Genomic DNA, 22,879 nt, shown 5'->3' with positions numbered 1-22,879 from the left:
TGCGCCTGACTTGTGCACAAGTGCGCCTGGAGCTCCCCGCAAAAACAGCTCATGAATAAAGGAAGCAAAAATTAGTGTGTTTAGACACCTGCACTCTCACGGCTCGAGCTGATTCGTCGGTGGGTACGGCTTTAGGCACCTGCAAACAAGTGGCTGTTCTCGGTTGTCATAGTGACAGACAGTCAAGTTACATGCTGATGCTAACGTAGCCACGTGACTCGGATGCAGCCAGCTAAGGGTTAAACTGCTCAATGAGGACGAGGAGGAGGAAGAAGAGGAGGATCAATGCGTCAGTCGTTCACGACTTTCTTATGAAGATGAGAAAGATGAAGATGGCGATGAAGAATCTCTCGCCCGGCGGTAGGAAGAAAAATCTATTCTCTTTGCGTGAGCGCCCCTTCGTTCGTGTGTGTGCGTGTGTGTGTGCGTGTATGTGTGCGCGCGAGAAAGAGGCAGCAGTCTTGAAATATCGACATGACGTGACGGTGCGCGTCCAGCGATACGTGACGGCATCATGTCAGGTAAATGCTATGCTAACGAGTAGTTCTCATACTTGCTAGGGACATCTAACCTCGCTGTTTTGAAGTTGCCGTGACATCATCATCATCCTACCAGCCATGACTTCATTGGGATGCCATTACAAACCCCACTATGATATCATCATGATACCAAGGTGACAGTGACGTGCAGTGAGGTTCATGACTGGAGAGGCACTGACGTCACCACGCCCCCCCCCCCCCCCCCCCCGGTAAAATTTGTCCGACACCTAACCGTGTCACGAAAAAGGTTGGGGAACGCTGCTCTAGAGTACCGTAAATTCCGGACTATAAGCCGCGACTTTTTTCCAAAATTTTGAACCCTGCGGCTTATAGTCAGGTGCGGCTTATATAAGGATTTTTTTCGTGATTTTTGTGATGACTTGATCACTTTTATACACTGCGGTATCTTGAAGAAAAAAACAACAACAAAAATACTATTTTGAAACACTACTATGGCTGCTGCTTATTCTGGCTGTGTTGCTTGTGACTATTATGAGCTTTAGTAGGAATGCACGCTAGGTGACCTGCGTTAAAGGGCTCTAAACCCTTTCTCTTACTCTGCCATGTGACTCAGAGATTACACAAAGCAGTGGCGCTGTTTGGACCATCTGCATTGTATTAAAACCCAATCAATCAGCATTTAAATTCAATTCTTCTGACATTTTGCTCACCAAAAACAAGTTGTAATGAACGTGAACTTTTAATGCATTTTATTCAGAAGGTTACTTTGAACCCCGAGGCTTAAATGGCGGCGCGGCGTATTTATGGATTTTTACGGCCTCCAGGGGGCGCTCTAGCAGGAAGCAAGAGCGACACAGACGAAGAAGAGATAATGCGCCGAAGAAGACGTGCTAGTTTGTGTTTTGAACATTTCGCGCATCACGCACACACCCTCATCATGGAAAACACACGAAGAAATGCATTTGATGCAGCTTTTAAGTTAAAAGCAATCGATTTGGCTGTCAAAGAGGGAAATAGAGCTTAAATGGCGGCGCGGCGTATTTATGGATTTTTACGGCCTCCGGGGCGCTCTAGCAGGAAGCAAGAGCGAGACAGACGAAGAAGAGATAATGCGCCGAAGAAGACGTGCTAGTTTGTGTTTTGATAGGCGTATAATTCACACGAAGAAGAGACAGAACGAGATCAAGACGGACATTACTGAAAGGGAGCTTTTATACACAAACCGTCATTATGGGGGACAAAAGAAATGCATATGATGCCGCTTTTAAGCTAAAGTCAGTCGATGTTGATGACATTCTGTTACGTCACCCTTTTCTTTATTTCGTGGTCCCGTCTACTATGGAGCTATACGTGTCGCTCGCTAGTTTAATATAATTTAGCGCTTCGTGCATGAATAAAATTAGCATGAACAGACCCTCATCACACTCGAAGAAATGCATAAAAGCGACGACGAAAGAGAGACTGAGAAAGTGTGAGGCGAAGGATATCTAACGCTATTCCAATCGGACGCTGAGGAGGAAGACTTCGATGGTTTCAGTGCACAGGAGGAAGATGAAGACGATGAAGCTCTTTTTTTACTTTTACTGGTATGTTTTTTAACGAGCCATGTTGGTGCTGTACTACCGTGTTGCTGCTGTGTTACCGCCGCGTCTCAGTGACTTTTACCGGGTATGTTTTTTTTAATCCAGCCCTATTAGTCTTGTGTTACTTCCGTGTTGCTGCGGTATTACTGCCGCGTCACGGGCAGTGTTTGGAAAGAAATGTTAAGGTATGTTATTAAAACTTTAAAAAAGCTTTCTGTGTCCAGTCTTTCTTTGTTAATAACTCGCGTGCACACTTCCGTGTTGCTGCGGTACTACTGCTGCGTCACAGGCAATGTTTAGAAAGACATGTTAAAGTATGTTATTAAAACTTTAAAAAGGCTTTCTGTGAACGGTCTTTCTTTGTAAAAAGACGCGTGTGCACGTGCGGCTTATAGTCCGGTGCGGCTTATATAAGAAAAAAACTAAAATATCCCCCAATTTTAGCTGGTGCGGCTTATAGTCCGGTGCGGCTTATAGTCCGGAATTTACGGTAGCTTATTCATTATTTAATTTGAACTATTTTAATTAAACTCCCATATCAGCAGTCTTCACACATAAAAACACTCAATAAAGCACATGGAAACAAAAACTTGTTTTCGATCGTGCGTACCACTCCGTTTGAAAAGACATGCTCCGAAGTCCCGTTGTCCGAATTAAACCTTTTAACTCCGGAGTTGGTCTTCCTTTACTGATGACCTCCTGCTTCAACCGAAAATCAATAGTTGAAAATCGTTTGAGTTTGCATATGTAATCCTCCATTGTAAAACGAAATGTAAAAACAAAAAAATCCGAATGTAAAACGAAATAAATGGACGACTGCTCCTCAGTTGTTCACCGTAAATTTGAACTGGAGATCACTTATTCTACAGGTGGGCGCATGAAGCATCCCGGGATCACTAGCACTCCCTGCCATAAGGCTGGAGAACTTGTTTTCGTTGCCTCCTTTGGGTCTTTTTTCAAAGCCGATTTGTTCATCTAAAGAAACACGACGTTACAAACAGATGACAAAAAACACTAGGTATTATATACATCAGCAATTTGTTAATATAGCCACAGTGTTTGAACACTTAAACAGCGACATAGAGACAGACAGCAGTTCAGTCTAACTGCATAGCCTGTCAGCATAGGCAGCCGTGTGATTACGCAATCCTCAGAGGAGGCAAGGCAGGAAGTTGCCTGCTCCGAGCGACTCGTCTTCGGTTTTAACAACTATAAAAATTCTGCGATTTTGGTTCAAAATGATACAAAACTACTGAAATTAAAAGGAAAATGACTTCATAATAAAAACAATTGAATTTGGTTTTTCCCCTTTTCATGATGGCAGGGGAGGCACGGCCTCCCTTGCCTCCTCTGACCGCACGTCCCTGCAAGGTGACATCACAAACGCAACTGTGATGTCACTGTTACATAAACCTGTCACCGCGATGTCACTAGCCAGGTTCCCGTGGCGACCAAATCGAATGAAAATGCTCCATCTAAACACCTCAATCCAGTGCTTTAAGTGCGTAGAAGTGCCCGGTATGCCTAGAGAGGGAGAGAGAGTGAGAGAGAGAGAGACAGGGACAGAGAGACAGAGAGAGAGGCAAATGTACCCCAAGACCACCAGCGACTGTGGCACAAAGCATAACACAGAAGAGAAGGTACTGTGGGCTCATTCTGAAAAATTGGCGGCATGATAGCTAGAGGCGAACATTGAGAAGTGCTGGTACCCCAGACTGGCCACTTAAAGCACCACATCGATCGGAATGAGGGGCTCCGATTGGCAGAGGTGCTCTGTTCCTTTCGCCCATCGCAACACGCTGTAATGGGAGTGTGCAGATTGGTCTTGGCCTGGCGACGTCGCCGTTTACGCACGCGAAAATGGCGGCTTCCAAACAGAACCAGTCTGCCCCAGATGGGAGGGCAATGTTTTGAAGCATTTGGCACTTGTTGCTTTGCTAAGATGACCAGAGACGGAATGACAAAAAAAACACCTACAGCGAAACCCACCAACACTTTCTCTGGGCTCCTTCCCCAGGTCCGGCAACATCTTGAAAAGACCTCCTGACCATGGGAGACGCGGAGCGGCCGCAGATGGAAGGCAACGCCCTCCTCAAAGCCGTCTTCCAGGGGAAGCTGAGGCTGACCCGTCTGCTGCTGGAGGGCGGGGCCTACGTCAATGAGGGGAACGAGCTAGGCCAAACCCCGGTGTCAGCGGCCTGCCTGGCCGACTACGAGGACCCTCAGACCCGCCTGCGCATGGTGCGCTACTTGCTGGAGAAGGGTGCTGACCCCAACATCCCAGACAAGAGCGGCAGAACGGCCTTGATGCACGCCTGCGCCAAGCAGGCCGGGAAGGAAGCCGTCTCCCTCTTGATGGAGAATGGGGCCGACCCCAGTCTCAAAGACTACTCGGGATGCTCGGCCCTCATGCATGCCCTGAACAAGGGTGACCGTGACACCCTGCAGGTCCTGCTGGATGCCTGCAGGGCCAAAGGCAAGGAGGTCATCATCATCACTACCGACACGTCACCATCCGGTACCAAAAAGACAAAGCAGTACCTAAACTCTCCTCCGTCTCCGGGCGTGGCCGACAAGGTGTCCCCCGAGTGCACACCCGCCGCCTGCATGTCTCCATCGGACGTGGAGATCGTCACCTCATCTCCGGCGGGGTGCGACACGGGAGGAGATGAGGATCGAATCTTCAGCTTCCCGCTGGCCTCTGCGTTGCCGCTACTCGACAGCAGGCCTCAGGGAGACAAGAGAGCGGCGGCGGCAGCGGCACCTCCTCGCAAGCTGCTCAAGAGGCTCAACTCAGAGCCTTGGGGTCTGGTGGCCCCCTTTGCCTCGGGCGGGCTTCCTCAGGAGAGCGTCAGGGGGCTTCTGGAGGAAGCGGAGGGCGTCTGCCGTCTCAGTCATCGAATAAACGGACTGTGCCTCAGCGAGTCTGCCAGACCTCAGTTGTCACGCCGACACAGCATCGAGACCCACGAGCCTTGTTCCCCAGAAGGCATGGAGCAGCCCTGCTCCGAGGTCCTCACCCACTCCTCCTGGGTGGACAAGGTTCAGCAGCACCAAACGTTACATTGCAGGAAACCACCGCCGGAGTCCCAAGAACACGCCGCCGGTCCACAGAGCTTGGTATATCCCAAACTGACCCGGACGGAGTATTACGAGGCTGACGGGCACGCGGGCCCAGAATCCATCCCCGCATCCCCTGAATCTAGGCGGGTGTCTGTGGAGCGGAGGAGGTACAATGCGTCCCCCCTTTCCCTGGTCGCCAGCTCATCTCGGGAGTCTCTTGAGAACATCCCCAACCCCGTGTCCCCTGCGGCAGCGCGTCGCCGGAGCCCCGGACTCCTGGAGCGGCGCGGCTCCGGCACCTTACTCCTGGATCGCATCGCCCACACCAGGCCCGGTTTCCTGCCACCGCTCAACATCAACCTCCAGAGACCCATCCCAGATATCCGCTGCAACAGCAAGCCCCCCTCGCCGGTCCACGGCGCTCACAAAATCTGGGTTCCCGTGGTCCCAGCTTCGCCCAAACGCGGTCCCGACTTCAAGGTGAAAAAAAAGCTCACGAGGAGGCACTCCATGCAGACGGAGCAGATGAAGCAGCTCTCCACCTTCCAAGAGATTCTGGCTGAGAAGGTCATGGAGTCAAACGGTGATTGACATCTTCATGGATGGGCCAACCGTTTCTGCTCTTCAACGGGGTGTCCCGCTAAGAAACATCTCTTTAGCACAGGCTTTGCCATGTTTGATCACGTCACTTTCCTAATTAGACACACAAAGGGGCAATATACATACTGTATATTGATGTGTCAGCTTAAGTATTTGGCAAAATATGTGTTCTCAACGTGGATCAGATCTATCTTAGCTCAGGCCGACAGAGTGTTGATGGGTGGAGCTTATGTGTTTGATATCTTTTCATCATCTGAGGTAGAAGCTGTGACCGTCGGGCCGGGGGACTGCTGAGGCTCCGGCTGGAGGACGTCTTCGTCGGTCTCAAGACCACCGGAAGGTTTTGCGGGATCACTGCTTGTTCATTTGAATGGAGAGCTCGCGATGTGCGCTGCCTGCTAATGTTTTTCTTTTTTTTTTTTTATCCACAAGTTTGAATAATTCTTCAATCTGTACACATGAAATAGTCAATATGAAAAAACATAACACGTTTCTACAGCTTAACGAGTTGACGGTGGCCGATTGACTCGAAAGCAGGCAACGGGCGTGCGCAATAGAGTTGACGCCCAACATCTGTCGGCCAATCAGAGGATAGTGACGACACGGCCCGCTGGTTCGTTCTGAGGAATGGTTCCAATGTGACCGCAGGGCCCCAAAAACCTGGCACGGGAACAGAGGAACCTAGCTGTTTTGGGTACAACGAAAACGGCTGGCAAGTGGAGGCGAGTGAGAGGGGAGAGTGGTCGTCCTCAGACGAGCTTCCATAGTAGAAGCTATACATTGCGCATTAGTAATGACTGTGGGGCGCAGCTCCTTACAGCATACCCAATCCAACCCTTAATGCTGAGTGTCAAGCAGGGAGGCATCGGGTTCCATTTCTTTTATAATCTTTTCAGTATGACTCGGCCGGGGATCGAAACCACGACCTCCCAGTCTCAGGGCGGACACTCATACCACAAGACCACTGAGCTGGAGGGGGTGGGGCTAAAAAGTGGGCAGACCCCTGCTGGGTTAAAATATTTTCGATAACTTAGAACACTAGACAAGATAGGCTTATTGTTCATTTGCTGACAATCTTGATTTTTCGCTCGTTCGATCAATCGATTGATTTACTTCCCCAAGGTGGCACGACAAGTCACTGAAGGCTTATTATGCTTCTACTTCAGCTGAAAAGACGTTTCTTTGGCCAGTCACGTTTTTCGATGCTGACTTGTTTTCGGCATGGGTTTCTATTGATGAGCTTTTCGCCTGAGCGCACATTGGTATTCGCAAGGAGCACACGCGAGTGCCACATGGCCACATGCATGTTGTACTGTCCACACGTGCTTGTCAAAAAACACTTCCATGTTTTGTCTCGCACAGGACAGTTCTTAACAAATGTGAAGAAAGATACAAATATGTACACAGTACAAAAGTGATGGTGGTTATCTGTGGATCAATTGAAAGATGAAAACAAAGTAAGCTCCCCAAGGTTTATTTTTCATTTGTTGAAGAACTTTTTGTTGAGGAGGAATATGAGCAAGTTGACGTTGACTTTGGCTTTGTCAAACATCTTCATCACCGCCACACCGTCGTACTGCAGCTGGAGGAGGTCCTTGAGGCACACGAGCGATTGACGGCTGGCTCTGCATTGACACGCGCTTAGCGTTACCTGGTATTTGATGTAGAATTCTTCCATGTCCACGCCGAGGAAGCGAGCTTTGACAAGGAAGCTTCCTTTTTCTGCACCGTTGGTGATATCGAAGACCACATTCTTGAACCTTCAGCCAAAAGAGAGAAGACAGCGGCGTTATGAGAAGGCTCAACTCTTCTGGTTGGATTTGGTGATGACTCAATTGTGCATATTCACTCAAAATGCAATCTATTTGTACTTATTTATTTTGAATAGTCATACTATCCAACTGGTGGTGACATTTCAATGTCTTTATCTATGAATACGATATTTGAGGAGCGTTACTTGCTGGCGATCGTCTCCAACCAGTAGGGTCCCACATGCTAACGTGTAAGAAAAGTACGATTAGACGCAGCAGCTTTCTTTTTAAAAAGGGGCCAAAGCGCCACCAGGCGTTGCAACTTGGTGGCATCTGGCCGGATGAGGAGCACCATCTTTTGAGTCCGTCTTTGATTTTCTTCATGAAAGCTAAGGCCAAATTGCTCCTCTTAGCGCTGACCAGTTTTATTTCTTCAAACCAACCACCGCGAGCACACTCACTGAGTGGGGGGCAGGTCCTGGATCTCCAGCAGAACGCCTTTCTCGTGCAGGCTCGTGGCCGTGTAGCTCACAAGCGGAACTTTCTTTTTGGCTCGCGCATCCTCCATTTTCTTATCACCGGGTCGCCTGCAAGGCGACAAAGGCCAGTGGGTGCCAAGGAGCGGCTGACGAGCGCCTTACCCGACGGCCGTCAGCCGGTCCAAACAGGAATTAATGTAATGTCCATAGTAGTCCACCTGCTGGCCCAGGAAGCCGCTCTTGGTGAGCAGGCAGGACAGAGTCTGGTCCAGTTTCGTGAGCTCCACCCCCCGGCGCCGCACACGCTGGCCGCGGATATCCTGTGACGGGTGGGAAGCGCCGTCGGCGACAGGAAGCAGGCGGGGCGGTGTCAGGCGCCTTACCTGCACATGATCGTGCAAGGTAAGGATGCCCCCGATGGGCCCGCATGGCGCGAGGACGCCCAACGCCTCGAGACGGCCACACAATATAACACAATATAAGAATGTGCCTTCCCTTGATGTCTATTGTATGCAAATGTATATGCAAATGAGCTAGGCGCCAGTCTGGTGGGCGCCAAGATAGCGCCAGTCAAGAGGGGGGCGCTGTCGCCATTTTGGTTTGGTGGCGCCATTTTGGATGGGGTTATGTCTGGGCATGTATGGGGCCTGTATTATATCAGCCGGATGCAGAGTCAGATTTTCTAACAAACATTGATAAAATAGATTTGCATCCATTTTTTGTGAAACAAACCAAAGAAGTGATACATCTGAGCTAGATTTGCTATCAACCAGTGCGCCTAGGGATCAAGGGGGGAGTTTTGTTGAAAAAAAGGCATCTGAAGGAGCTAGTCAAGGTGTTGCTGCACCTAATTTGACATACAATAGCTTGTGGAGCCTCTGCTAGTTGAGTCAACAATTACTGAGTTGTCTGCGTGTAACTTTGTTGAAAAAAGACATCTGAAGGAGAAAGACAAGATGTTGGTACACCTAATTTAACATACAATAGTTTGAGCTGAGGTAGAGTCATTGAAGCGTCGTTACTATGCTGACGAAGTTAGCCTCTGAAGGCCTTATATTTCAGTATATTTGATGTGCCTCCAGCATATTTTGTATGTTACAATTTGTTTAGATAGTTTTAGGAAAGTCGCCTAAGTTAAAAACATGTCCTGACTAAAAACACGTGATACACAGAGGTGTGGTTTGGGAGAGGGGCTGGACCTGCTGGTGCTGCTGCTGCTGCTATATTACGGCAGAGTATCGAGCGGCGAGTTCACAGAGCTAAGCTAAAGCTTTGGTGTTAAACTGCAAACCTGAAGCTCAAATCATGATAGCGGAAACACCTGTCAGTATTCATCTTTGCCGTAAAGGCCCTGATGGATTGCTAGACGCTCCTAGAAAGAGGCAAATGTATCTAAAACGTATGCAACAGCCTCCTACAGAAAAACTTGAGCAGAACTGGTATCTAACAGCGGAGACTCTGTGGGGATTTAAAAAATTTTATGAGGTCGGTGAGCTATCTTTTCATGAGAAACCAAGGGGGATCTGGACCATCCAACGACTGTGAGCCAGCCAGCACGTATGGTTCGTTGAACTCAAATGACTGGGGTGTTTTAAATCAACTCCTACCCAAGGTTTTGACTGAATATCTCGATGAATACGGATTACAAGGTGAGCTGAACATAACATGGGTTTCAAGAATTACAGCGAGCGGGAGATGTTTTTTACGGCTTAAAGTTTCTCCTCAAACTACTGATGGGACAGAAGATGGAGAGCTAATCGATCTACTGTATCTGACGCTAGAAGTGTTTAATAGCGAATGTGGGGTTTTTCAAACAATAGTGAACGTGCCACGAGCAAATGGTATAAACGGATGCAAGCATTTGGTGACAGTATTACGGGGCTCTTTCTATCTAGCCGTGTCTGGACAAACATCATCGGAGTGAAACGTAAATTGACTTTAGATTAACCTTACTAAAAAATAACTTTAAACTCCCCACCCTTGCCCTCCTCACACCTCTTCAGTACAGACGTTCCTTGCCCCCCTCTTTTTTTACCTACTGTCACAGAAAGGTGGGGCTGTAGTCATTAGCATACCTATCTAAACTGTATAAGAGCGGGCTTTCGGACTCTCTACCACCAAGAGAGAGACCGCTCTACACGTCAGAGAAATAAGAAGATGGCTCAAAAAAGACCCGCCAGACGATGTTTACCAAGTTTTGCACCTGTGGAGAACGGACCAGGAGAAAAGCTTTCCAGAGGTGTGCAAACCGTACCACGTTGTACGATCACACTCTGGTCCAGCCCTGACAACTCTGGCACAGAGACAAACCAGGCCGACACAGCTTTCATCACATCTCCACGACCAAACGCGCCGGCTGAGGGGTCGCGATCAGTCTTATCACCGTCTGCAGCGTGGTCAGCACCAGAGGGGTTCGAGATCCTGCCGTTGCCTACAACCGAACCAAACGTCACGATGTCACAGACAGCTGAGAGGGTGAACGACCTCTTTTCACCGCTCTGCTACGACAATCAGCGGTTCGATTGTCTCTTTGGAGCTTCATCATCAACCTTCGAGCTGCTTGAGAGTCCGGCAACCCCACCTGCGGCCCCGGAGATGGGCGAAACCAGCTTAGCAAACGGGGTGGAGCAGCGTGATCACTGGTCCTCGTCTCCTGCCATCGACCTGTTTGACGACGCATGTGCGCGTTACCCTGAAAACGGTATGGACTTGCCACGCTTATCTGCCACTGACATTGCTCACATGCTCATTCCGGAGCCAGAGGTCATGGTGCCCGGTGATTTTGCAGGGTACATGGATCTGACCGCGGTGGCGGATGACACAATTGTAGAAGACTACCCCTCGCCCACCGCTGGGAGCAACATACCGGCGCAGGACTTTGAAATAATACCGACGCTGACAACACCTGCAAGAGTCAACGCTCACCAAGATGAATACGCTATGAAGGTAGAGCCCCTTTTGTGGCTGGTGGTGGAAGATTACATACGTGTGAAACTAATGGTAGCTCATCTTTTGTACGATGGATTAATCAAACATGCAAAAATGATGTGTGACGGGTGTACCCTTGACGACCTTAGCCAATTGCATCACACATGCTTGTTTATTGAGGATCGCTGCTTTTATTTCTATGCAAATTAGGAAACAGTGATGGCTGAGTTATGCAATGCTAACTTCCTCCACACTTTATCGACCATGCTTTTCTATTTTAGGACATCCGCCTCTCTTAAAAACATCCGCAACACGGCTGCTGCCATTTTGCACGACCTCGCCCATGAATGCAAGGTCTTTGCTCGTCTCCGTTGTATAAAACAAGAATTTAGTGACATTGTGGTGTTGAGTAATAGTGAAGTCGAACTATTATTTAGAACCTTTGGAAAGACACAATGGGAAATATTGTGAGAAAAATGTGGAACCAATTGGCGACTGTTCTAACATTGATTATAGACTATATTAAATACATTTGCCAAATGATATAACTGGGGAGCTAAAGAGATTTAAAACCCTAACTGAGTCCAAAGTACCACCGCCTATGTTATTTTCATTCATGCGTTATGTTAAATCTTAGGAGCTGTAGAAAAACGTTGTTTTTTTAACCATGTTTTTTATTTTTATTTTTACTGCTGTGTGTTTGATACTTTTTTCTACTCATTAGTAAATGCTTTTAAGAACTAGCTGAATTTTTTGTAATAAACTATTGTGACCAACAAAGTGATTGTTTTTCTGTGTTTATTCAATTAAAAATCACAAAATCTCATACCTGTATGCTTCATTAACCGTGCCACACTTTGATATGCGCCAGACCACATCTAACAATGGGTGGGGAGAGATGTCTTGAAAAGCTCTATTATAATGCTAAAATTCCAGCTAGTGTTGGGGGAGAGTCACGCTTACACAAAGCAGCGACTGTTAGCTGTAAAAACACTAATATTAAAAAAGTGAAGGAGTTTCTGTCAGATCAAGATGCTTATATGTACTTTACACAAACCAGCCAGAATAACTTTTCCTAGAAATAAAGTTTTTGTTCAAGGTCCTATGAGACAATTTCAAGCAGATTTATGTGATATGCAATCATTAGCACGCTACAATGATGGATATAAATATTTACTGACCATGATCGATATTTTCTCGAAACGTGCATATGTACGAGTTTTGAAAGCTAAAACAGGTACGCAGGTCACCAAAGCATTTGAAGATGTCTTATCAGTTAGCGGCACACCATTACGACTCCAGACAGATAAGGGGAAAGAATTTTTTAAAAAACATTTCCAGAAATTAATGAGACAGCATAATATTATACATTTTGCAACATCTTCCGATACAAAAGTGCAGACCGTTGAACGATTCAACAAAACATTGAAGTCACGCATGTGGAGGTATTTTACAGCTAAGAACACACGACGATACGTCGACGTAATTCAGGATTTTATTGTCAGCTATGACAGTTTTCATACTAGTATAAAAATTACACCAAATGCCGTAAATGAGGATAATAAAGACATTATTTTCACCAACCTGTATGCAAACAATCCTTTCCACCGGGGGAACAAGTTCCGCTTCGCTCCAGGTGAAACTGTGCGGCTTTCCAAACTAAGAGGCGTTTTTGAGAAGGGTTATTTACAAAGTTACACGGACGAAGTATTCAGAATAACACAACGTCTTCATCGCGTTCCACCCGTCTACAAAATATCGGACTTGGACGGTGTGCCTATAGAAGGCAGCTTTTACGAAGCGGAATTACAAAAAGTAAAAAAAATAAAATTTTCCGCATACAGAAAATTCTTAAATCACGCACCGTGTCAGGCAAACGCGGGTTCCTCGTCCACTGGGTCGGCTGGCCAGCCAAATTCGATAGTTGGGTACCCGCAAAGAGCGTTAAAGACATTTGAAGCTCGATAGAACGTCATTCTGTGAAAATTACAAGATGGGTGAAGTCCAGAGAGAATTCTACGTAACATTAGCGTCAAATGCTAGTATGCACATTTTCAGTGAAAATACCCTTTCAGAATTTAAGGTGGAATTAGCGCAACATATCGACTTAAAAGGCTCATGGGAGGTCGGATTATGCGAACTTTCATACATCAACTCAATTTCTGACGTTCCTGAGAAAAAACGGAATTTCTATCTCAAACAGCCGAAGCTTTCTGCTCACAGAGGCGACATATTCCAAGATGATTCGGAAATTCGACATATGCTGAAAGTTCGAGGAGGCGTTTACAACGATCATGAGTCATTGGCTTCGGAAATTCAAACTCTATTAACTAAAGCGAGTAAGAAAAAGATTGATGTGCAATTTGATCAACATAAGCGCAGATTCTTGTTTTCGGGCGAAGAAGGTTTGAGAATTATGTTCAAGAGCCCTCTAGCGTACATTGTTGGAATGAATCCTGAACATTGGCTCTCGCTCAGACCGGAAGGTGTGAATGGACAACATCCAGCTGACAGACGAGCCGGATCATATTACATTTTTGTTTACGCTGACGTAGTAGAGCATCAGATAGTGGGTGACGCCTACGCGCCGATGCTTCGAACTCTCCCTATTGAGGGGGAATACGGTGATGTTATAAATAAGACTTTTAACCCTGTTTACTATTTAACCGTATGCAGAAGCCATATCAAGACCATTACAATTAGTCTACGAACAGACCAGAACACCCCTGTGGAATTTGAATACGGGAAAGTTATTCTCATTCTGCATTTTAGATCGAAATAATAAAAATAATGGTGACGTCAACCACGCATCCCGACCTGTATCGTTTTGTCGAAACACAAGTAGGGGGGTCATTTCCGGGGTTCCAAGGAAGCCCCGTTCAATATAGGCGCGGTCTGGGCTCTATTTTTGCAAAACTCTTGGGCTTCGTGGTGCCGATGTTCAAAAACGGCTTTAACTTGGCGAAGCCACACCTTCAAGCCGCTGCTAAAAACATAGCAACCGATGTAGCAGGGCAGGTCATAGAGAGGATTCACCAGAAACCCGAAACCACTCAAGAAGGTTCCGGACTTGCAGCTTCATCAGCTGCACCCTGGTGGGCGGAGAAAAAAGAGCGTTAAAAGAAAAAGGCGCTCGGCCGATCTCAGATCAGTTGTCAAGAAAAGGCAGAGGAGACGGAGGACAGATATTTTCTCTTAAAATGGCCCTTCTACATTTTAAATCGCAAGAGTGCGTTTTATCAAGTCTTGATCTGTTTTCTTGTCCCTTGACGCAACTCTCCATCGAAGACAGTTCTTATGTGGAATTTCTCCCTTTATCCGCCATTGTGGACCAAGGGCCAATCAAATTTTTTATACCCGGGGACGGCTCAAAATATTTAGATTTATCCGACACATTACTACACCTGCGTTTAAAAGTAACACGTAGAGATGGAACTAATTTACCGCCGCAAGAGCAAGTCGGCATTGTGAATTTCCCGATAAACACAATTTTTAGTCAATTAGATGTTTCGCTGGGCGGGCGGCTAATCTCACAATCTAGCGCCACACACGCCTATCGGTCCATCATTGAGTTATTGTTAAACTTTTCAAACGATTGTTTGGAGTCACAATTCACAGCAGGAATGTTCGCTAAGGATACAAGAGGCCGTATGGATTCTATCGCATTCGAAGGGGCGGGGGCCAACGAGGGTTTAGTTAGACGCACGCAGCAGATAGCAGGGTCACGTGAATTCCACCTAACGGGTAATAATAATAATAATAATAATAATAAATTATATTTATAACGCACTTTACATTCGGGGGAATCTCAAAGTGCTACATGGCAGATAAAAAACAAGAAAACAAAACAAGGACAAGTTTAAAACAACTGGACGACAACCAAGATATGAGAGAAATTACGGAAATGCTAAGGTAAAGAGGTGAGTTTTAAGTCCAGTTTTGAAAGAGTCAGTGGATTGGGGTGCTCTTAGGTGGTCGGGGAGGGAGTTCCACAGTGTAGGGGCTGTATGGCAGAAGGCCCGGTCGCCCATGGTGCGCAGCTTGTTTTTCGGAACGTGGAGAAGGTGTGAATTGGATGAGCGGAGGCTTCGGGTGGCAGGTTTTGGGGCAAGGAGTTCTTTGAGGTATGGGGGAGCATGTCCGAGGATACAATGGTGAGTGAGGAGGGCGATCTTATAATCAATTCGGAATTTGATGGGGAGCCAGTGCAGAGAACGGAGGATGGGTGTGATGTGATTGCTTTTCCGCACCCTCATCAGGATCCTAGCAGCGCTGTTTTGAATGTACTGAAGCCTCTGGAGGCTCTTGCTAGGGATCCCGATGAGGAGTGCGTTACAATAGTCTAGCCTTGAGGAGACAAAGGCGTGGACAAGTTTCTCAGCATCCGTCAGGGTAAGTGTGGGGCGGAGTTTGGAAATATTTCTGAGGTGGAAGAAGGAGGTTTTGCAGATGTGTTTTATGTGTGACTCAAGGTTGAGTTGAGGGTCCAGTTTCACACCCAGGTTGGTGACAGTGGCTGAGAGGGGAATAGTGAGACCGGCGAATAAGATGCTTGTTATTGGGCAGGTATGGATCTGATGGGGAGTGCCAATTAACATGGCTTGGGTTTTGTCATTGTTAACTTGCAGGAAGCTGAGATTCATCCACGCCTTTATCTCCTCCAGACACAGGGAGAGGATGGATGAGGGAGATGGAGAAGGCTGGGTTATGGAGGGCGGGGGGTCAAGTTTGAGGTATAGCTGGGTGTCGTCCGCATAACAATGATATGAGATGCCGAACTTCCTGATTATATTGCCGAGGGGTAGTATGTAGAGAGTGAAGAGGGTAGGACCGAGTACAGATCCCTGGGGGACACCGGAGGTGACAGTGTGAGTGTCGGACTTTTCCCCCCCCAGGGAAACGTACTCGGTCCGGTTCAAGAGGTAGGACTGAAGCCAGGTTAGAGCAGTGCCAGAGAATCCAGTGGAGTGAAGTTGGTTAAGGAGGATATTGTGGTGGACAATGTCAAATGCAGCGGACAGATCCAACAGGATGAGAAGTGACGGGGAGCCTGCATCGGCAGCCATGAGAAGGTCGTTGGTGACCCTAACAAGTGCTGTTTCAGTGCTGTGGCCAGAGCGAAACCCGGATTGAAATTTCTCAGCGATGTTATTGCGGGTGAGATGAGTGTGAAGTTGGGCAGCTACCACTTTTTCCAGAACCTTGGAGAGGAACGGGAGGTTAGATATTGGTCTGTAGTTGACAAGGTTGTCCGGGTCAAGTGAGGGTTTTTTGAGCAGGGGGGTAATAATGGCAGTCTTCAATGCAGGGGGTACAGAGCCAGACTGGAGTGAGAGGTTGATGACATTGGTTATTAGGGGACTAATGGCTGAGGTTTGTTGTTTAATGAGGGCTGTGGGGAAAGGGTCCAGGGCACATGTGGAGGGTTTCATCTTTTTGATGATGTCTTCTACCTCCGACTGCAAGATAGAGGAGAAGCAGCGGAGAGGCTGGACTGTCCCGGGTGGAAGGAAGGGGGGAGGAGGTGAAGTGGTGGGGCAAGAAGAGGAGAGGAGCTGGGTGCGGATGTTGTCAACCTTAGCCGTAAAGAAGGTCATAAAGTTATTGGACACTACCTCTGAGGATTCTGTTGGAGTGGTGGGTTGGGGTTTGAGAAAGTGGTTGATGGTTGAAAAGAGCTGTTTTGAATTTCCAGGGGTATTGTTTATGATATTGGAATAGAACTGGGCACGTGCAGTCCCAAGGGCTTTTGAGTAGGCCTTCTGATGTTCTTTGTAGGCCTGTTTGTGCACGGTCAGTCCTGAGGCTTTAAGACGACGCTCCAGGATGCGTCCAGTTGACTTCATCAGACGCAGCTCACTGGTGTACCAGGGGGCTGAGCGTGAAAAGGTGACTGTTTTAGTTTTTTGGGGGGCGTGGATACTTAGAAGTTTGGCCAAAGAGTTATTGTAATGGTCCACTGCCTTGCTGACTGATGTAAAGGTTGCAGAGGAGAGAAGCTGGAGGTCCTGTGCTATAGTGTCTTGGTTGATGTTTTTGAAATTTCTGAATGAGATTTGCCGCTTGGGTTTGGAGTGGGGGTGTGGGAAAGGAAGTTCCATTTGAATAAGTTTGTGGTCAGACACACCGACCTCATGAACTTGCAGGTTGCTTATGGCCGATGAGGAGATGACAAGGTCAAGTGTATGCCCTTTGTCATGTGTGGGGACATTTACATGTTGGGTGAGGTGTAAACAGTCCAATAGTTGCAACAGGTCAGAGGCAGGGGGGCGGGAGGGGGTGTCGACATGGATGTTAACATCACCTAATATGATTAGATTAGAGGAAGTGGAGGTACAGAGGGTAGTGAGTAGATCGTGTAGTTCTGGAATGAAAGAGGAGTTTGGTTTAGGAGGGAGGTAAATAAGTAAAACTGTGATAGGATATGGAGGTTTACATTTGAATGCAAGGGATTCGAATGAGGAGTGATCAGGTAGAGGGAGGGGGGACAGCTCTAGATCAAGACGGTGGAGTACAGCCAGGCCACCGCCACGGCCAGTGCTGCGAGGTTTAGTTATGTATTTATAACCAGAGGGACAGGCTTCATTGAGGGATTGATAGACATCGGGTGGTTGCCAGGTTTCAGTCAGGCACATTATGTCTAAGCCTTTGTCCAGGATGAGGTCGTGAATAAATGATGATTTACGGGTGAGTGCTTGGATGTTGAGGAGATCCATTTTGATTGTGGCTGTGGGGCTGTGTTTAGGTAGGGGGCGAAGTAGAGAGAAATCCACTCCACGTTTTCTGTGCCACATGCAGTGCAGTCCACTCTGTGTTGGAGTGAAATCCACTCCGTGTTGGTGTCCGTCCCGTGCTGGAGAAATTAACACTCCGTGCTTTCCCGGCAACCCGGTGTCCGTCTTGTCTCGGAGTCTGCTCCGTGTAGGAGTGAAGTCCGCACCATGTTTTCCAGGCCACCTGGAGTACTGCAGCCCCGCATGGTTGCTACAATAAGATCCAAGTGCGCCAGGTATCTGATGACGTGTTGTACATGCGACGGGGTGTCGGGCGGAGCAGGAGCAGATGAATGGTACAGTGTTATGGACGGGTTGGGAGAAAACAAAGTTACGACGGGTGCTTCTGTGGAAGTAACGTGGTCTGCGGAGAAGTCCGAGTTGTTTGATGACTGAGACACACCCTGCAATGGTGTGATTACTCAGCTCCAGCAAGCGGGGGATGGAGTAAGTTAACATAGTGCCGGTTGGAGAACACTGAACTTGAGTGTTAGCCATTGGCTAGGCTAGCCAGGATGCCTTGGCGGGGGGTGGTGGGGTGGGGTGGGTGGGCGCGCCGTAGTAGGCAGCCGGCTCTGTGGAGGTTCGCCGCGGTTCGCCGCGGTCCAGGCGCACTGCACACTAAAACTAGAAGCTAAAAACTAAACTTTAATAATGGCTAAAAAATAAATAAATAAAAACACTAAAACTAAACTAATTCTGGTGGAGAAGCGGCGAACAATCAGCGCCAGCGTCCTCTCCCCAGATTACTTCCGCCTTGGTCCACACGCAGCCGTCAAAAAAAAAAATCCGCTTCATGGAGATATTTTCTTTTCTGAACGCCATCTATTGAAAAATGTAGATCTGCGCCTGAAGTTAACTAGAGCTCCTGATGATTTTTGTCTCATGAGCGCTCCAGACAGCGATTCGTGTCTCAAGATACTAGGAGCAAAAAAAGTAACAGTCTCACCAGCCGTAGCGATAGGACACGCCGCCGCTTTACAGAAAGGTAACGCATTGTACCCATTAAGCAGAGTCAATATGAAGACATTCTCCATACCTCAAAACTCACGGATTTGTCACCAAGACAACCTCTTCCTCGGACATATCCTTAAACAAATTGTATTAGCTATGGTGAATCATAACAGCTTCATGGGACGGAGAGATTTAAACCCGTTTAATTTTTTGCATCATAACATAGAGTACTTGGCTCTTAGCCATGAAGGTCGACAAATACCTGCAAAAGCTTTTCAGCCCAATTTCGAAACTGGGTTATGTACACGCGAATTTCATAATCTATACACAGCGACAGGGCGTTTTTTGAAAGATTTACCTCTTTGTATCGATCAACAGGATTTTAGTCAAGGCTACTCACTTTTTGTCTTCAATTTAAGTCAGGCGGATGACTCAGGAGCTTTGTCACCCGTAAATAACGGCGTTTTAAGATTAGACCTACGCTTCCATACGCCCCTCCCCCACACAGCCACGCTTATTGTATACGCGGTTTATGATTCCCTTATTGAGATTAATGCCAAGAGGGAAGTATTGATGGACTATTATTAACGCTATGAACGGTCGTGAATTGGACTTGATTATGACTCGGATGCAAAGAGCATTGTTTGGAGGTGTTTTCGTATCAGACGAGTTAGCTGACGTCAAAGACACCCCCCCTAGACACTATATTGTAAACACGCATCCGAGGCACCTCCCCGGCGAGCATTGGCTCGCTTTAACTTTAGAATCGGATGGTTCGGCCACATTCTTTGACCCTTTTGGTCTGCCACCGAACAGTCCGTATTACCCGTCAAGTATATACAGATTTCTGAAGAAGCATTCTAATCGGGTGGAATACCAGAACGGCCAACTGCAACACGAGTTGACAGACACCTGTGGTCAGCACTGTGTGTATTATCTAGCCCAACGAGGGTGGGGTCTGACCTACCATGAAGTGATGACGCATTATAGTCTTGATCCTCTGAATAACGACGCAATGATTAGCGAGTTTGTCAAAAAATGTCGAAGGCCAGATCGGATGTGCGGCGGACAAACATCGTGTTCATTGCATAAATTTAAAGAATGTCATTGTCTGAAACCGTGTTAATGTTTTATAAAAATCTCTTTTATTCAATAAACATTGTTAAAGAGAGTTACAGAGTCATGCGCTTTTTTTTCAGTAACAACATTAGTGTATCTAACGTTTAATAACTAACCCATTTTACTACCGGCGATGTCTTCTTTCTTTTCCTTTTATTTATCACGCTTACATCTTTTGCGTGAGAAACATTCTCATCTTCATCCCTAGCGTATTTCAAACGTTTGAAATCAGCACGAGCCAAGGGATTGGAGACGCTTGATTCAGGTAGATTTAGCTGTGCTAATGTACGCAGAAATTCGGTCCAACCTATCGGTTGACCGGTTAGCTTTTTTCCACTCACGATTAAATGTTTTATCAAATCGCTCATATGTGAGCCTTTGACAGTTTTTCCTCTAAAAATATAGTGACTTCGCGGCGTCCAGCTTACATCTTCTGCCGATAATCTTTTCAGCACATGGGTGGCGTTGCGGCGGTAACGTGGACCAATCACGTCCAAAATATCCCCCCAATCTTCATCTGTCGCCTTTTCTGTCGTCTTTCTTTCACCCGCCTCGTTCCCTTCGTTGCGAATCGTAATAGGAATTTGCTCGGAGTCTTTTTGTTTGACCAACCCTATGTAACGCTGCATCAGGGCTTGATAAATTTTGATCTTTTCAGATTGATTTAAATTTTTATTCTCCAAAACCTGTTTCATCTCTTCATCCAAAGAATACTCGGGTGTATCGCGAATGGTCGGGGCTGGCCGGTTTAGCCTCTCGAGCTGATAAGGGGAGACCAGGTACATTTTCTGCGCCGTTTTCAAACTCATTTTATTATTTGTTCATAAAACCACTAACGACGCTTCCCAGAACAGGTGCGAATGCGGCTAGTAAAGGCAATATGAAACCACCTTTCTGAACTAACTCAGCTCTTTTCTTCTTCAGAGTATTTTTCTTATCAGCCAAAAAGCGGATATCTTTCTTTTGCTTTTTAAGTTTCTTGTAGAGTTTTGATTTTAGGGGCACATGTCCTTTTAGAAGATTTAGAGCAATCTCACACAATGCTTTCACTAAACTAGTAGGACCTCTGAGGAGTAAATGCTTACGTTTGGCCGGTTTGGATGTAAACAAAGACTTGAGTAACGGAGCATTTGTTTTTAAAAGCTTCGTCATCGTTTTATTGTTTGGGGATATAAACTCCAGGCCACTGGTTATGTAGTACACCTGTACGTAGTCTATATTGTTCTGGGCACGAAGGTGTCAAATCTATCACTAAATACCCGTGCAGCTCCCTTGTAGCATCCTCAAAACACTCCAGGAAAAACTTCCGGTTGTTGGGAGAAATTTGATTCGCCAAAACATTCACTTGCAATTTATCGCGGGGGGTTTTGAACAGAATCAAATCATTACTGTTTAAACTAATAGTACGGCTGAATTTCCCCTGATGGAATACATTCTGTGTGAGCATTATAATGCTTAAATTTTTATGATGTCTATATTGGGTGAATATTCGAACCACTTCTGGATTATCCGAAGCTTGGAAGATGATGTCATCCAGAATCAATAGATGCTGCTGCTGTGGCGGGAACAACTTCTCGTCATCAAAAGATTCAGGCAGTCCCTTGATAAAAATGATGTCTTTATTCATGTTTTTGAGCTCATCGTACATTGGCTGATATGAAGTATACCATCAGCTTTCATATAATATTGGAGACCACAATGCAAGCATTTTTTGTATGAGCTGCAGTTGCTCACACGACTCGTCGCTCGAAACTCTTTATGTTTGGCAAAGCATTCCTCATTACGGCAAGTTTTGTTTACAATCGGGGCAGATAACATGTTTAAATCGCCGTTGTTTACAACGCGGGTCGAGACAAATGTTACAATGTCCTTCACAATGGTGCTGATGCCAGTTCTCGTGCCCCTTGTAGCAATGTCTGCAAAAGAACGCGTGACCGACGAATGCCTCTATAGCTTTCACGCCGTAGTAATGACCCTCGAGGTGTAAGACAAATAAAGTGTCTTCGTCTGTTTTGGGATAATGTGTGTCGAAAAAAGTCTTGGGGCGGCAGTCCTCTTTTCGGTACATTACAGTTATTTTCCGCTTGAGGACTTTTTCAAATTTACAGACATCGCCCAGACTCACAGGTGTTTGACAATTCAACCCCACACTCTCATGTAAAAGCCGTGCCTGTCTTGTGGCCTGTTTTGTTGTTAGTGTGTCATTTAACAGATAGGTTAGTGAGAGAGCAAAGCATAGATTGTTGTCTTTATTACGAGGTATGTGTAAGTGTCGTTTTTTCAACCTCAAAATTTCTTTGTTGGTACTGTTCACCAATCTGCGACGCATTCCGCCGCGCAATGGAGTGATTGGCAGAGAGGTGTCTCTTCAGGTTCTCCCCGTAACACCTCCTGGCTTTCCTGACCTCTCGGTTCAGTGTGTTTCTGGTCTGCTTGAACAGGTCGCGGTCGCCGCTCCTGTAGGCCTCCTCCTTGACTTTGCGCAGCCTCCTGAGGTTCGGTGTAAACCAAGGTTTGTCGTTGTTGTACGTGTAGAAGGTCTTCGTCTGCACACACAGATCCTCACAAAAACTGATGTATGATGTGACAGTGTCAATGAGTTCATGCAAGTCTGAAGTTGCAGCTTCGAAAACTCCCCAATCGGTGCAGTCAAAGCACGCTTGGAGGTCCTGCCTTGACTCCACTGTCCAGTTCCTCACAGTCCTCACCACAGGCTTAGATGTTTTTAGTTTCTGCCTGTGGGCCGGGATCAGATGAACTAGACCAGGGGTGGGCAAACTTTTTGACTCGCGGGCCGAACTGGGTTCTAAATTTGGAGCGGAGGGCCGAACCAGGAGCAGATGGACGTAGTGTTTGTGTGAAGTAATATAAGCGACCTGTAAAGGTCATTGCATAAAAGATTTTGGCCTTTAGTAGGTAATAAAGCATGGATATTCCAAACAAGTTTTTTGAAAACAAATGCATTTATTAACAGCATTAAAAAAAAAATCACTAAAAAACTGCTATCAGTGATTCTCATAAAATACGACACTATTATTATGAATAACAGTCTCCATCACTTCAGTGCCTGCAGGTCAGATTAATGAAAAATGTTTATCTTATGAGATCACATCAAACAGCAAACATTCT

At 46.6% G+C, this 22,879-nt stretch overlaps 1 protein-coding gene across 2 annotated transcripts; it reads left to right on the top strand.

Moving 5' to 3' along the window:
* The first annotated feature begins 255 nt into the window (after positions 1-255).
* On the top strand, positions 256-7,279 carry LOC119136440 (ankyrin repeat domain-containing protein 34A). 2 transcript variants are annotated; one of them, XM_037274958.1, is made up of 3 exons: positions 256-360; positions 4,101-5,729; positions 6,009-7,279. In XM_037274958.1, the coding sequence occupies exons 2-3, from the start codon at positions 4,133-4,135 to the stop codon at positions 6,038-6,040; spliced, it is 1,629 nt and encodes a 542-aa protein (XP_037130853.1). In that variant the 5' UTR covers positions 256-360; positions 4,101-4,132; the 3' UTR covers positions 6,041-7,279. The 2 variants fall into 2 exon arrangements, with proteins under 2 accessions (XP_037130853.1, XP_037130856.1); XM_037274961.1 differs by having other exon boundaries at positions 259-521.
* The last annotated feature ends 15,600 nt before the right edge of the window (positions 7,280-22,879 follow it).

This window comes from Syngnathus acus, chromosome 16, assembly GCF_901709675.1.
Source record: "Syngnathus acus chromosome 16, fSynAcu1.2, whole genome shotgun sequence".
NCBI classification, from domain to species: Eukaryota; Metazoa; Chordata; class Actinopteri; order Syngnathiformes; family Syngnathidae; genus Syngnathus; species Syngnathus acus.
Note: the sequence above shows the minus strand (reverse complement) of the source record. Positions and strands in the feature narration are given on the sequence as shown.

Excerpts from the sequence above, each read along its gene's own strand:
- LOC119136440 (XM_037274958.1), top strand. The coding sequence starts at position 4,133 with ATGGGAGACGCGGAGCGGCCGCAGATGGAAGGCAACGCCCTCCTCAAA. Across the intron at positions 5,730-6,008 it reads GAAGGTCATGGAGTCAAACG|AAGCTGTGACCGTCGGGCCG; the intron begins GTGATTGACATC and ends CATCTGAGGTAG.